Below are 15,380 nucleotides of genomic sequence, written 5' to 3'. Positions count from 1 at the left end.
ATTGTTGCTAGGGGTAGTTCCTACCCTCCTTACAGAGGTTCAATGCTCTGGAAACCTAGTTTTATTTGAGTAGAACCAGAAGCTCCTAGGGGAAAAAAAACCCACTGATCTTGAGAAGCTCAGGAGTTGGGCCAGCACAGGAACCATGAGGAACTATCACAGATAGAAAGGTCCCAGTAAGTACAGGTATTTTCCATTCTGCTTTGTTCTCACCTTTACTCCGTTCCTCCCAAGCTTCCTGACATCTCTGGGAGTCAATTTCTTATCCATTGCCATGACTTTGAGGGTTACTCTGATGCCCCAAGTTCTTTGAGTTTCTATATGGAAAGTCCCTCCATTAGGCTCCCATTTGGCATCTTCAAATGAAACTGTCATTAGTATCTAAAAAAGGAACAAGTACAGAAGTGCTGAAACAATTAACTTTGTGAGAACAGATTCTTGAGACAAACCGCCTCAGGGTGGCTGGGTTGGCACAAGGCTCTCAGGTGTACATCCCCTTTGTGATTCATCTCTCTCTGGGCAATTCTGCCCCAGAGTCAGCCTTCCAGCCCCGGACCTTTTCCACCTCTGTTCTCCTCCTGCCTCCACCTCAAAGGATGGGGTTAGAGCAGAAGCTCCAGTAGATAGAAAGTTTGGGATGCAACTGAGCATTCCCAGGTAAAAAACAAATAAACCAACACTCCCTAAATATGCATTGGCTGACATTTTCCCCACAATTCTTTGATATAAGACTCCTCTGGGATTCATATTAAGAATTCCTGGGCCCCATCCTGGACTTCATGAATCAGAATTTCCAAGGAAGTAATCTGAAAGCCTAAATTTTTTTAAACCTTTAAGCCACGTGATTCCTGTCATCAGACAGGACTGGAAAACATAACATTAGTGAATATTTATCATTACTGATTCCTGGGCACTGACATAACGGGGTACATTTTTTTTTCCCTCAGAAAGGAATAAAGAGGCAACACTATTTTACTGGTAATCAAGACAAGCCTCAAGTCAGAAACCTGGCTTGACCTGCCGGGTACTCTCTTGGCAGAGTGTCCTTAACATCTCAGAGGCTAGGTTTCCTTATCTATTAAGTGGGATTGATATTGCATCTCCCTCACTGAGGATTAAATAAGGTAATGCACACAGAACGGTTACCCAATGCCTGCTAAATAAAATGCACGCTCAATATATAGATGCTATGTTATTTCCCCAGAAAACTCTTAGGGTATCTCCATCATATAAATATGGCTGAATAACGGTTTTGAAAAAAGCAGACTGGCCATTGGTGTTTCCAGGGATCTACACAGATACATAAGCACAGCCAGAAGTCCCAGTGATCACTTCTCTGACTAGACCCAGCAGACACAACTGTGGTTGGCTTTATCAAGCAAAAGGAAGAACATTTTAATCAGTCTGGCTCAAGCTGCGTAGGCAGGATTCAACCCAGACGTGACTTGGGACAGCTGGGCCTACCCCGGGATGGCACCACAGCTTAGATTCAGAAGATTCCCTACTAGGTATAAGGACAAGAACCCCCACCTTCCTGACATGATGTGATATTGCCTCAGAGATAGTTCTCCAAACCCTAGAATCACCCAGCTCTGGTGATAGAGTCCCAACTCTGCCATTTACCTATGGGGTGACCTTGGGTAAATTGCTTAAACTCTGTAAGCCTCGGTTTTCTCATCCATAAAATGGTGATCTTAATGGTGCCTTCTTTAAGGTACTGTTGCTACCTTAAAGAAAATAAATGTAAGGCAAATAAAGGCTGGCTACTATAAACGATCTTTAACAAGGAATGGATTATAATATCCACTTGGAGAGAAAAGACTTCCTCTTTAGTTTCTGTCTATTCCCACTATCACTGCTCTCAGAGTAAACAGGAGCCTCTTGGTTAGATCATCTACCTACTATTCCTTCTATTCACTCGGCATATGCATCTGTTTCGGGGGCTCCCTTCCATACTCCTGCTCCCCCTTCCCACAGACTCCCATACATTTCGTCCCATGCCACCTTCTAAAGGGAGACTGACCACTCCCTGGGACTTGGCTGCCTCATCACGCTGTTATCAATTGCACCTTCTGCAGGTGGGTAGGAAGACAAAGAGACTGAGGGTGGGGATTGAGGGTGGTCAGGAAGGGAGGAGTGAGGATTCAGAATAGGAGGGGAGAGGGTGGAAGTGTGTCATGAGGTTCCTCAAAATTGGTGAATTCTGAATCTCATCATTTTTACTGAATGAACTCAGATGATTCACTTCCCTTCATTAGCCCTCTATTTTCCTCTCTGTGCAATGGAAAAGGAAGTGCTTGCACTTGCTTTAAAGACAGAGAAGCATATAGAACCAGCTTGGGAGGGTCATGAGCCCATGAAACTACATATCACAGAGGCTGTGGGTGTTATGTTAGTTTTCTTCTGAACAATGCTTTTGAGTATACTAGCTCCTGGCTCAACATAGCCCCTTACACATCATTGACTTCTTGGCAATTTTCAGCAAATCCACCAGTTTCTGGTTCCCCATTCCAGCCCTTCGTTCCTCGGTATCCCCTTAACTTCCGGTTAAGTATTCTTCTCCATCCAGCACGGTAACCTGGGCTCTAAGCAGAGGTTCTAGGACCAGGGCCTTGCTTTGATTCCTGGTGGAGAGCTCAGAATGCAGAAGGTCTGGAAAGCTATGACCAACACTCTGAGATAATAAATGACTGGTTTAGCAAGTAACTGGGTTTAGATTAGGGACGAAGAAAAATTTGGCCAAGGCTCAAAATATTCATGCAGAGGTCTGAGCTTACTGGCTTGGGTGGGGCTAGGAATTGAGCCAGAGATGATGAGGCAGGAAAGGGCGAGAGGGTAGGGGTCATACGCTGAAGCTGGAGGGTCCAACTTGGCCCTTCTGTTCACTGATGACAGAGTATAACCCCAGGGTGTAGCCCCTGGCTCTTTGCTTTTGGTGAGTAAGGAAGCAAGCATGCAGCTTCCCCTCCCCACTCTTTCCAAAGGCCGCTGGGGGCCTAGCAGCTCCAGTACCTCCCCTATCATGTTACAGCCCCAGACGTGGCTTCCAGTGCCTGCTCTGACAACAGCATCTTCACCCTTAGCATTACACACACAGGGAGAAGGAGTCCTCAGACCCAAGGAAGCTCTGTGACCAGCACTGACTGCCTCCTTCCCAGAACCACAGAGGAGTCTGCCCCAAGTGTAGGAGAGAAAGAGAAGGGCTTCAGCCCACAGACAACTGGAGAGGAGGAGGAGAGAGTGGGAGTCAGGGCTGTGGGGGCCAGCAGCGCACGCAGTTGGCCAGCTGCATTGCTGGGAACTGTTGGCTAAGGACACCGCATCCCCAATCAGCTAGAATCCTGGGATGGACTCCCAGGAATGGCCTGGACTTCTAGGCCAGTACCGCCATAGTCAGGAAGGCAAGGCAGGCACTCAAGGTACGAATTCTAGTTTACAAAGTTCATTCTTCTTTCTCTAGCTTCTAGAACTGCGCCTGACACATGGAGGCCCGTTGATAAATATTGGGTGACTGAACAAAGGAATGAACGAGTGATTTCACACACAAATATGGTCTCATTCAATCTGTAAAGCGAGGCATGGGCAGGGCAGGTGTTGCCTTATTTTGCAGATGGGGAACTGAGATCAAAATAGTAGGGTGTATTGCCTGAGGTCATTTAATTTGGACGTAGCTGACCTGCAGCCGGACACTGTACTCTCTACATTGTACCATGCTGAACGTCCTTGGTATAGCAACACAGGAAAACATCCTGTGACTCGATGTGAACTTCCCTTTGGGTCCTGCCAGTCAGAAAATAGCCTTTCAATGGCCCAGTTTCCTGGACGCAGTCTCGGCCAAGTTCGACATCCTGGTCCTCTTTGCACTCCCGGCATCTGCCTGCTTTTTGATGAGCAGCTCCAGGAAAGGGGGCCTCTCCATTAGTCTCTGTTACCACATCTAACTCGAGACGTCTGGACCACTGAGATACAGAGGCAGGAAGCTGGTGGTTTTACTCTGGGAGTCAGGAACAAAATGAAATCATATACATTTAGTTCCTTATTCTCTCACACTTGATAGAAACTTCAGATAGCCAAACCATGGAGTTAGTTCTTGAAACTCAGGCAAGCGACTAACTCATATGACAGCCGGGGCCTCCCAGGAGCTCCAAACCCATAGTCCTAGCAGTGCTTCTGGAAGGAGGTCTCCGAAGCCAGCAAGAGGGCTCCCCTGAGCTGGAACATCTTACATCATCTGGCCTTTCTCTTCACAGCCTTCTATCTTGAACCTGTCTCTTACGGAGGCAGAGAGATAGAGAGCAGTGGAACTGAGATCAGTAAACCTGGGTTCTGGCACTGGCTTTGCCACTCATCAGCCACATATCTTCTCTCCACCTCATTTTCTTCATCTGCAAAATGGGGATAATAATTCCCAGCTATCATAAAGCAGTTGTGAGTTTAAAGAGGAATGGCTTGTATCAAAGTCCTTTTGAGCACTAGACAGAAATTATCTTAGTACTTCTTTTTTTATGGAAAAGAAAAAAAAAAGACAAAGAGGAGGGAAACTTCCAGGGTGCCTCAAAGCTTTCTATTTTTACTTGTTCATGGATTCATTCATAAAAAAGCACCTGGGTGAACAAGGCTGCACCGGGTACAGAGGGAGAGACAAAGATATTTACGATGGGATCTCTACCCTGAAAGAATTGAAAGGCTAGCACAGACTGTGTCCAAAAGATAGACACAGATTTCAGAGAGCACTGAAGATTTAGAGTGGAAAGAGAGTTCTGTCTTCACAGAGGCTCTAGGATTGTTCAACCAGGTGAAGAGGCCACAGTGGGAAGGAGGGGAAGAGGGGTGTCATGGTGTATAACGGTTTCCAAGCCTCTTTGTCCGGGAGGAAATGAGGTCACCCAGCTCTCAGAATCAGCATGACAGCCTCCAGCCAAGTAATCTGGAGTCATGCGAGCTGCTGGGGGAGCTCTGTGAATCACGACAGTCTGCTGGGAATTTCCTGATAACTAACCTAGGAGTTTCGGGGTAAGTCCTCAGGCTGCAACATTTCTGTTTACATTCTGATCACGTTTATTTACAATTAATGGGTTCTAAATCCAAACAAAACATACCATAGTCTTCTAGAGGAAGTAGCAAGGTTGGTTCTGAGGTCTCTGTCACTTCTGATTCAGTCCATTTCCTGGGAGGCTGGTAGCTCAGAGCTGGGCGCAGAGAAACTCTTTCTCCAGAGGATGATGGGTCACCTACAGCCCAAAAGCTGTTCGCTAACTTGTATTTTCCCCAGGCAGAGGCTGGCACCCTGAGACCTCCGGCTGGAACAGAGCAAAGAGGCTTTCCTTCTTCTTGCCCTTCAGGCATGCTCCCTGCCCTCCTCCTGTCTCACTCAAGTGGACCCCGACACAAGGTCCAGGTTTGTCAGGCAGCAAAACACTATAGGCCGAGGCAGGGAGAAGGACCAAGCCTTGGGGCCCTAGAGAGACCCAGCCCGCTCCCCTCCCATTGAGGGGCACAGTCCTGCTAGGTGGATTCAACTGACCTCAACTCCTGGCTCCCAACACTAGGGGAAAGGGATGGGGTGACTGAACCTCAGAGTCCCTGCTGTGCTTCTTCAATTATGCCCACGTGATACGTGCGTGTGTATGTGCTTGTGTGTGTACACAACTGCGCACTCGCCCTCAGGCAGGAAGCATGGGTGGAGTCCTTTACACATGGTCTGTTTTCTGCAGGCCAATCTTATTTGGTGAACAATTATTTTATCTTATTAAAAACAAGCCTCTATGATGAAGTTGAATACTGAATACACATGCATTTTAAAATCTGTAATTATCTTTTAGGAATGGGAGATCCAAGGATGTGTTTTCAAAAATTTAAACAGTGTAAAAGGCCATATAGTGAAAAATAAATCTCATTCTTGTCCTCCAGTTCCCCAGTTCCTCTCCTGAGAGGTGGAAACAGAACTTTCTACATTAATATGGCTTTACTATTTCATTGTCTTTATTAAGTGACTATACTATGGTCAAGACAAATAAATGAATCTTTCATTATAGGAACTTCCTGAGAGACCTACCACTTCGAGAAAAAGGGTCAACAGTTTGTACCTTAAGACTTTGTTTTCATAATCCTACAATATCATACCATGACCCTTACCCAATCCTTATCAAGTCCTCAATTTCAAAGACCTCCCTTAAACCAAACTGCAAATTCTCAGTAAAATTTGACTACCAGCCCCACCCCCCTCAATAAGCTACCGTACTACACTAGCAGTAAGCAATAAATTCAGCCTTGTCTTATCCACTGGTTATGTCCATTTAGGGGAAGCCGGCATACGACGGAGGCAGCCCCAGTGAGCAGGTTTTTTGTCTGTTTCAGGAGCGTGCGTCAGGTGCGTTTTCACGTAGAGAAAGAGACTTCACAGCTATCTTGAGCTGCAGACTGCCCCTGTAACCAAGGGTCTGAATCACTCTCCTAGGCAGTTGGGGACCGAAGATGAAAAGGGTGGAGAACAGGAATTTAGATGCTTCCCTAGCCCTCATTTAAAACCTGGTCCGTCCCTTACCGCTAGGAGCAGCGTTTCCCCTCACAGAGAAGGTTGAGGAAGCCCGGGGGGTTCAAATCGCGGCGGGCTGCAGGAAAGGGGAGGGAAGGGAGTGGACCTGGCGATCTCCGGCTGGGGCGGGGCCAGGGCTGGGGAGAGTCCTAATATAGAGCCGGCGCTGCGGGAGAGCAGGGCAGCGCGGAGACTGGAGCTCTAGAGCCCGGCAGAGCCTAAGAGTGTCTGCTAGTCCCGCTGTCCCGGCCTCGCGCCGCTCCGGCCATAGCCACCGGTAAGTGCGGGCCACCCTAAGAGCGCAAGGCGGATGCTGCGCTCCTGCGGGCTTCACTTCCCCCTACCCTCTACCCCGGCTCGGCATCCGTTCGGCATCGGCTGCGCGCTGAGTCACCGCGCCCCGTGCCCATGCTTCCCCTTGCGGGTGCCGGTCTAGGCTGCGCCGCGACCCGTGAGCCTCCAGAGAGGACAGACGGCCGGGCCTGGGGAGCCTGGTCACCGCGGGCTTGTCCCGCAGGGAGCCTAGGGGATCCTGGCCTGAACTGCAGTAACCCACCCGGTCCGCCTTCGCGCTCCTCCGCTTCTTCTCCTGACTTATCCTTCCTTTGCAGAGCCACTGTCTAGAGCCCCAGCCTCGCCACCATGAGAGTCCTGCCGGCGTTCCTGCTCCTCTGTGCCTTGGTCGTGAGGGACTGCAAAGTGAGTGGCTTCCCTGCTTTGACTCATGGCGGCGGGAGGGGGCTCGCAAGACCCCTGAACAGCGCCGGGGAAGGAAGGGGCTGCATAGGGAGCTGGAGTCCGAGTGCATCCACAGCAGGGCCAAACCCTCCCTGGGAAATAGGACAGGTGTGGCACTGGGGCCTTGAGAACCAAGGGAATCGCACTTGCCGGCAAGGGAGGAAGAAGCCATAGGGACTGTCCCAGCCTGCTGGCACCTGATTTGTGAAGTTTGCTTGAGTCAATCCTTTTCTCCCTGCTGGAAACCTAAGACCTTCCTTCCATGTGTGGTCTAGTTAGACAGGAACAGGGTGAGGAGAGAGGGAACTGGAAGGAGGGGTTTGTTTGGGGACTGGGGCTAGTTTATCCTTACCCGGGAGTGCCAGGAGCATGGGACCTTTGGTGAACTTTCTCTTTGACCCTCCCCCATCTCTTCCAGGGCAGCCATGAACTTCATCAAGTGTCTGGTGCATGTGAGTATCCACCCCTTGCACAATATCTGGTTGCACAGATATCTTGGAAAAGCCTCAAGGGGCAACCCCTCCCTGGCCCTGCTGTAGGGCTGACTCCCCCCCACCCCTTGCCTCCTCCCACGCTCCTTGCTTACCCCCCAACCTTTGTGCTCTCCAGCGAACTGTGGCTGTCTGAATGGAGGAAAATGTGTGTCCTACAAGTACTTCTCCAACATTCAGCGATGCAGCTGCCCAAAGAAATTCCAAGGGGAACACTGTGAGATAGGTATGGGGATCCTGACTCTAACTGGGGAGGACAGAGCAGCACAGATTTGGGGGCAGGGAGACATGGGTGGGATGCAAGAGCAGGCAGGAGTTAGGTGGAGGTGGAGGGAGGGCATCTTCATTCCTGTGTGATATACATAGTCAAACACAAACACATAAAGCTGTGGCTGCGGGAATGTAAGGTAGGGATGGAAGGAGACACTTTCCAATGTCTTCTACCAGACCTGAAATCATGTGCGGACCAGCAGGATCTCTAAGGTACCTGTCTCAACTTTCTCCTCTTTCTAATCTCATCTGCATATCCTTCCATAGATACATCGAAAACGTGCTATGAGGGGAATGGTCACTCTTACCGAGGGAAGGCCCACACTGATATCATGGGCCGGCCCTGTCTCGCCTGGAACTCTGTCACCGTCCTTCTGAAAACGTACCATGCCCACAGAACTGATGCCCTGCAGCTGGGCCTGGGGAAACACAATTATTGCAGGTGAGGTGGGGGCAGCAGGGACTCTCCTCATGGCCTCACAGAAACCCTTGTTGCCATACTTTCTGCTTCCCGGGTGCTGGCCATAGCATGAGAAAATCAAGGCCTCTGGTTGAGTCTTCCCTGGAGGGGAGGATGCAGAAATGGCATTCTGGGCTGGAATGACACCCCCCTCCCCTTTGTGCTGCCAGGAACCCAGACAACCGGAGAAGGCCCTGGTGCTATGTGCAGGTTGGCCTAAAGCAGCTTGTCCAGGAGTGCATGGTGCATGACTGCTCTTTTGGTGAGTGTCACTGGCCTGTTTATGATGGGGGTGTGGAAGGGGACAAACAACAAACTCATACGTTCCCTTATTCCATCATCACAGGAGGGATGAGGAGGGAGGCCTGCCTGGCCCTGAAAAACTGGGAGGTCAGAGGACCAGAAGAACATTTGATCCTACCTCCCTCCCCAAGATATACCTCTCTCTCTCCTGCAGGAAAAAGTCCCTTCTCTCCTCCAGAAAAAGGAGACTTTCAGTGTGGCCAGAAGGCTCTGAGGCCCCGCTTTAAGATTGTTGGGGGCGAATTCACCACCATCGAGAACCAGCCTTGGTTTGCAGCCATCTACAGGAGGCACCGCAGCGGCTCTGTCACCTACGTGTGCGGTGGCAGCCTCATCAGCCCCTGCTGGGTGGTCAGCGCCACCCACTGCTTCATGTATGTCCCTCTGTCTCTTCTCCCAGACCCTCCGGCCCTACCCCCAAACAGATCCCTTTCTCCTTCCCAGCAAAGGATTCCACTTGAATTCTACCCCCTCGGCCTCTCTCCCTATGGCTCATGACTGTGGGGACAAGAGATGCTCTGAGGTCACCGTGGTGGGGAGGGGGAAGTGACAGGGTCTCATGAGATCAGACAGTCTGACAGGGCTCCTCTCCCACAGTAATCACCAGGAGAAGGAGGACTACATAGTCTACCTGGGTCGGTCAAACCTCAACTCCATTACGCCTGGGGAGATGAAGTTTGAGGTGGAAAAGCTCATCCTGCATGAGGACTACAGCGAAGATACCCTTGCTCACCATAATGATATTGGTGAGTAGAAAACCCTCATCAGCCATAACAAGGATGGCTTGGGGGAGCAGGGTCCAAGGAGAGACCCAAGTGGGAGGTTGATCTTGTAGGGAAACTTAAAGACTCTGCTTTAACAGCAAAGGGAGTGGTGGGGAAGTGTTCGGAGTGACATACGCAAGGGGCCTGGTGCTCCTCTGTAGACTCCCTGATTTTCCAAATAGCCTCCTCTGGGCAGCAGTGGCCCTGGGGGCATATAGCATGGGCTGGGACACTCCTTTGGTTGTTGGATGCAGCCTCTGCCTATCCCAGGATATAGAACTTGGAGAGAGCACTGGGCTAGATTTCAGCCCAGCTCCCTCAGAAAAAAATCCCCATATAGCTGTATGCAGCAGCCCCAGCTGTCCAAGCCCCTGTCAGCAGCTGGAACAAAGCCCTTGAGGTGTGGAACAGGGGAGGCTTGTCTCTGGTGATAAGGTGCCAGCAGGCCTCCTGGGATGACCTCTGACCTAACTGATGTAGGAATAGACAACCACTCCCTCGGGGTTTGGAGGGGAGAGATGGCGACAACCTGACAAGGTGGTGATCTATCCCCTCTGACCCCTTCCTCCTCCTCCAGCCTTGCTGAAGATCCGTTCCAACACGGGCCAGTGTGCGCAGCCATCCCGGTCCATACAGACCATCTGCCTGCCGCCAGAGAGCGGTGATGCCCGTTTTGGCACAAGCTGTGAGATCACTGGCTTTGGAAAAGAGAGTTCCTGTAAGTGACATGTGGGTCTGACTGAGACGGTCCGGGGTTGGGGAGTGGTGGTGTTGTAACCTGGAAGTGAGCTCAGCTTGATCAACAGAGGACCGTGCAGGTAGAGATGGAAGCACTATGGAGGCAGCAGACAGGTCCAGGGATGGAGTGAGGCGTGCTGTTTAGGGAATGATGGGCTACAAAGTTAAATGGATGGGAGTGAGGGACTAGAAGTGGGGTAAAGACCTAGATTTGGGTGGAAAAAGGAAAAAGGGTTTCCCTGGAAGGGACACTTTTTGGTCCCCTCCCTGGCAGAGTCCAAATGGGCGAGCTGGACAGACACATCTCACATAAATTCCTCCCTGTTTCCTCCACCAGCTGACTATCGCTATCCAGAGCAGCTGAAAATGACTGTTGTGAAGCTGGTCTCCCACCAGGAGTGTCAGCAGCCCCACTACTACGGCTCTGAAGTCACCACCAAAATGCTGTGTGCCGCTGACCCACAGTGGAAAACTGATTCCTGCCAGGTGAGAGTTCCAAGCATCACTCTCCATCAACCTCAGATCTCCCCTGGGCTCTTGGGCCTGTCCCTACCAGTTTTGGGGAGCCTCTCTCCAGCCAAAGCCCTAAGAAGCCAGGACCAGGGACTGAGGTCTTAGAAGGCTTAAAGCAATCCTGTGTTTACCAAACATTGGTCAAGAGCCTGGCTTGTGCTAGGCACTTCAGACTCGGGGAGGGAGGGGGACTAAGACCATAAGAACGGGAAAACAATAGAGAATAACACAACTCGGTGCTCAGAGTGTGGTGTGAATTATAAGTGATCTGTTCAGGAGCGGGAGGTGAGTGTCAACTAAATGGCCATGTAGCGGGGGTTTTAGACACACTGTGACTCAATAGGGATTCGAGGAGGCAGAGGGAAGAAAGGAGAGCATGTCAGTTGAAAGATACAAAAATGAGAATAAGCATGGCATATTTTGGGATGGGAAGGAGAAGTGGGGTCTATGAATGTGGATGGAATAGTAGATTGGAAAGCCAAGCAGAGGATTTTAAACTTGATATGGTAGGAGAGGGGAGTTCACTAAGGACTCTGATTCTAGCAAACTCTCCCCTCTCTCTCGGGCACGACTGGGTGGTAGGATCAGATGGCCTCCTTCTCGCTTCTCCCAGGGCTCACCTTGGTGTCTTTGGCTTAACAGGGAGACTCGGGGGGCCCAATGGTCTGCTCCATCCAAGGCCGCCTGACTCTGACGGGGATTGTGAGCTGGGGCCGAGATTGTGCCATGAAGGACAAGCCTGGCGTCTACACCAGGGTCTCAAGCTTCCTGCCCTGGATCCACACTCATACCGGGGGAGAGACTGGCCTAGCCCTCTGAGGGCCCCCAGAGAGCCAAGGGAGGAGGGGGCGCCGCCCACTCCTATGCTGACCGTCAGTTTTGCAGTAGGGCCATCTGCACCAGCTATGTATAAGGAAGAGACTGAGGAAGATGGGCTCTGCTGAGATGGTTTTGTTTGTGCTGCCCACCGGGGTGAGCGACAATAGCTTTACCCTCAGATACGGGCCTGGGTGCTGGGTGCCCAGATCTTCCCCCTCCGGCCAGGACGGAAGGGTGGTCCTGAACCAGGATGGTACTGTCGTCTTCAGAACGAAAACCTGGTGTTAAAAATGTGCATAGGTGGAAGGAGAGCCAGCTCCCCACTGTTGGGAAATGAATTATTTCCCAATTAGGAAGTGTAACGGAACTGAGGTCTCTTGAGAGAGCTTGGCCAATGTGGGCACAGTGGCTTAGAGAAGAGAGACCCTGATGACTCGAGGGAAGGGCTCTAACATTCCATGACTGTATCAGGACACATTATACATGCATGTGTGTGTTTGCACACTTGGGCACAGGCTGTGTCAGTGTAAGAGTTGGTGTTCTGTGTCTGACTACAAGTCTAGATATGTCCCCCAATTGTATGGACTGTGATGCCACATGAAATGGTCTGTTTGGAGAGGTCGTGGGTCACTCCTGGGACCCACCTGGGTCTCTCATGTGGTGATAGCTATAAATGTATTATTCTGGGGCAGGGGCTAGGACTAGCACTAAATTTTCAGTTTCACTTTCACATTGATGCCCATTTCTTGGCCAGTTATCCCTTCTGACCTTCCAGGAGAGTTCATCCAATCCTCACTGAGTGAGGTGAGGACCACTCCTGTACACTAAATATTTAATAATTATATTCTGTTATTTTTATTTATATATATTTTTGTAATTTTGAATGAAGATGATCAATAAAATATGATTTTTCTGAAGATTTTGGCTTTTCCCTGGTGCTTGTATGAGAGGGAGTTGGGAGCATAAAAAGAAAATGACAGGGACGGCACGTACCCCAGAGTTTCCGGTGGGGCTACATCTCTGGACTTAACAGGGCTTTGGGAAGTGGAGGCTGGGAGAGTTGTAGAGCAGGCCCTCCATTGCACATAAGGTACAAAAAGGTGCCCAAGCCAGAAGCCCACAGCGTGGTACCTGTGTGCAGGCTTTGTCCACTCCCAATTCCCTCCTCAGTCTGATGCCTTTGTGCAGTGCACATGTTGTACAACCGTACATAGTGACCCTCTTTAGGATTTATTCCACCGTATTCTCTTCACTCTGCTCCCCAACAATCCTTGGGCTGACATCAACCAAAGAGGACACTTGCATGAGTGAAAACTGCTGATCCAAAACCCAGCCTGGGGTGGTGTGGGGTGGGGGGAGGGTATAGCCCAGTGGTAGAGTGCATGCTTAGCATGCACAAAGTCATGGGTTCAACCCCTAGAATCTCCATAAAGTAAAAAAATAATAATGATAATAAATCAATATTACCCCCCCCAAAAAACAAAAAATTAAAAGTTAAAATACCAAAAAACCAAAAACCAGCCTAGCTTGAGTCTGTGGCATTCAGGGAACAGAAAACATAATTTCCCATCATCTGTGCCTGGGGCTGGAGCTCAGTTTCCCCACTGTGTTATTGAAGCCCCTGACCAGCCATCACTATCCCTAACATCAAGGAGCCCAGAATCTAAAGCTGGTTGATATCCTAATGGAGGTGAATATATATTTTGAACCAAACATCAGTGTCTGAAGAACTGGGTATAGAAGGCAGGCAGGGAGATAGAGCTGAATGCCAAAATATTGGAATTTCCAAGCTACGTTAATGAGTTTTGGCAGCGTTTCTTAACCAAGTCACCTGAGAACTATATATATATATTTGTCTATGCCCCACCCACTGAGACTGTTATTCAGGTCAGGGCTGGTTCCAGGGCTCGTGATTTTAGAAAAATTCCCCAGGTGCTTCTGGTATGCAGCCCTGATTGAGATCCATTAGGGACAATTGGCCAGATTATGTGAAGGACTCAGTAAATTCAAGATGTGATCAGCATATGCTCTCTGCATGAACAGTTAGTTTTCTGAGTGGGATTTGGGAGTACAAGGTCTCCTGGACTTTCTGTTCAGAGGATCCCTAGACCATGGACCTCCCGAGGGCAAGGACCCGGAGTATTCAGTTTTTGTCCCCGTAATCTAGCATGTCATTTCATTTAGTATGATGCAGTGGTTCAGAGCATGGATTTTGGAGTCAGGTGGCCTGGACTAGACCCCTGGCTCTAAAACACTAGCTGTGTGACTTGGGAAAGACTCTTCTCCTCTTGTGCCTCAGTTTCCTCATCTGTATAAAAGAGATAATAATGTCTACCTCTCAGGATTGTTACAAGGATTCATGAGTTCATAAGTCTCTTGGTCATAATCCTGGCACCTACTAAAGGCACAAAAACAGTGGCTACTATTACAAAATCCTGTAAATTGAATTGAATTGAATGGGAAGCCCCTCCCCTCTTCCACCCCAGGATTGCACAGGTGTCTTTTGTGGCAGCTGAAACTTACTAGGAGAGAAAAGGCAAGATGTGAGGCCCAAGGGCCCAGCCCAGGCTGAGTTGCTGCTCAGCCTCTGATTTCCCCCGCAGGGGCCAAGAAAGGTCTTGTTCCAACTTGAGCATCACCAGCATCAGGGCTTGCAGACATTGAAAACAGGAAGTCTCAGCCCCACTGGTTGAGCAATGACACTGCTAGCTCTCTTCAGACCATTTCCCAGCCACCAGCCCGACCCCCAGCCAGCTGCTGCTTCTTCCCAGTCACAGACCACACTTGGGGTTGGCAGGGGATAGGCCACTTCTCCAGCAGCCAGTTTCATGGTTCCAGATACTCTCCTGTCACACACTAGACGACCTTCTAGTACTCCCTATGCACTGGACATTGTACTAAGTTCTTCGTATATTATCTGGTTTAATCTTCGTAACAATTCTATGAGGCAGGTGCCGTCGTTAGCCTCATTTTACAGCAGAGAAAATGGAGGCACAGAGAGATTGGCCAGCCCAAGGCGATGTCGGGTGGTGAGTGCCAGACCCAGGCAGCTGGCTCCAGAGTGCACAGGTCTGGCACTACGACACATGAGCTCTCAGCAGGGCCCACCCTGCAAAGAGACAGCAGCCCTCTTTTCAAGCTCCTTACTTCAGGGATGCAGGGTGCAGGGAGGCTAAGTGTATCAGAATGTCAACTCTGGCCTAGATTCTAATCCTTTCCTCTTAAAAGATTCCCAGACCAAGGAAAGAAATCACCCTTCGCCACCAGTTTCAAAGTCAAACTTCCCCCTTCTCAAGCTAACCTCAGACTTTTGGGTTAAAACCTGATAGCCTTGAAGTGGTTTCCGTTTTCACCAGCACTCCTCCTTCTGAAATAGTCTGTGGCCCATTCTACTATCAGAACTCAACTTGATTTCCACTCATGCTCTGCCTATCCCAAGCCAACCCTGTACAACAACCACACCCCCGCCCATACCCGCCACCTGGTGTGTCCACCTACCATCCCAACAGCAAACTTTCGGGGCTGCCCTTTGAGTCAGACACAGTAAGAGGAGTTTGCTGAGGTGTTCTTTAAATAACAGTACTACTGAAATATATTAATTCACATGCCACTCAATTCACCCATTTAAAGTGTACAACTCAATGATTTCTAGTATATTCCCAAAATTGTGCAAATATCACCACAATTAACTAGAGAAAAATTTTGTCACCTCAAAAAGAAACCCTGTGAGACAGGAAGGAAGGGGGCAG

The 15,380-nt window shown here is 49.7% G+C and overlaps 1 protein-coding gene across 1 annotated transcript; it reads left to right on the top strand.

Moving 5' to 3' along the window:
* Positions 1-6,659: 6,659 nt before the first annotated feature.
* On the top strand, positions 6,660-12,548 carry PLAU (plasminogen activator, urokinase). Its single transcript, XM_010984141.3, has 11 exons — positions 6,660-6,812; positions 7,147-7,234; positions 7,692-7,725; positions 7,883-7,990; positions 8,302-8,476; positions 8,665-8,756; positions 8,952-9,171; positions 9,395-9,543; positions 10,139-10,279; positions 10,637-10,785; positions 11,455-12,548. The coding sequence occupies exons 2-11, from the start codon at positions 7,178-7,180 to the stop codon at positions 11,629-11,631; spliced, it is 1,302 nt and encodes a 433-aa protein (XP_010982443.2). The 5' UTR covers positions 6,660-6,812; positions 7,147-7,177; the 3' UTR covers positions 11,632-12,548.
* The last annotated feature ends 2,832 nt before the right edge of the window (positions 12,549-15,380 follow it).

Source organism: Camelus dromedarius, chromosome 8, assembly GCF_036321535.1.
Source record: "Camelus dromedarius isolate mCamDro1 chromosome 8, mCamDro1.pat, whole genome shotgun sequence".
NCBI lineage: Eukaryota > Metazoa > Chordata > Mammalia > Artiodactyla > Camelidae > Camelus > Camelus dromedarius.
The sequence above is the reverse complement of the archived record's forward strand: the minus strand, read 5'-3'. Positions and strand labels throughout refer to the sequence as shown.

Coding starts and splice junctions, on each gene's coding strand:
- PLAU (XM_010984141.3), top strand. CDS start 7,178: ATGAGAGTCCTGCCGGCGTTCCTGCTCCTCTGTGCCTTGGTCGTGAGG. Junction 7,991..8,301: donor AGGGGAACACTGTGAGATAG/GTATGGGGATCC, acceptor ATCCTTCCATAG/ATACATCGAAAACGTGCTAT. Junction 9,172..9,394: donor AGCGCCACCCACTGCTTCAT/GTATGTCCCTCT, acceptor CCTCTCCCACAG/TAATCACCAGGAGAAGGAGG.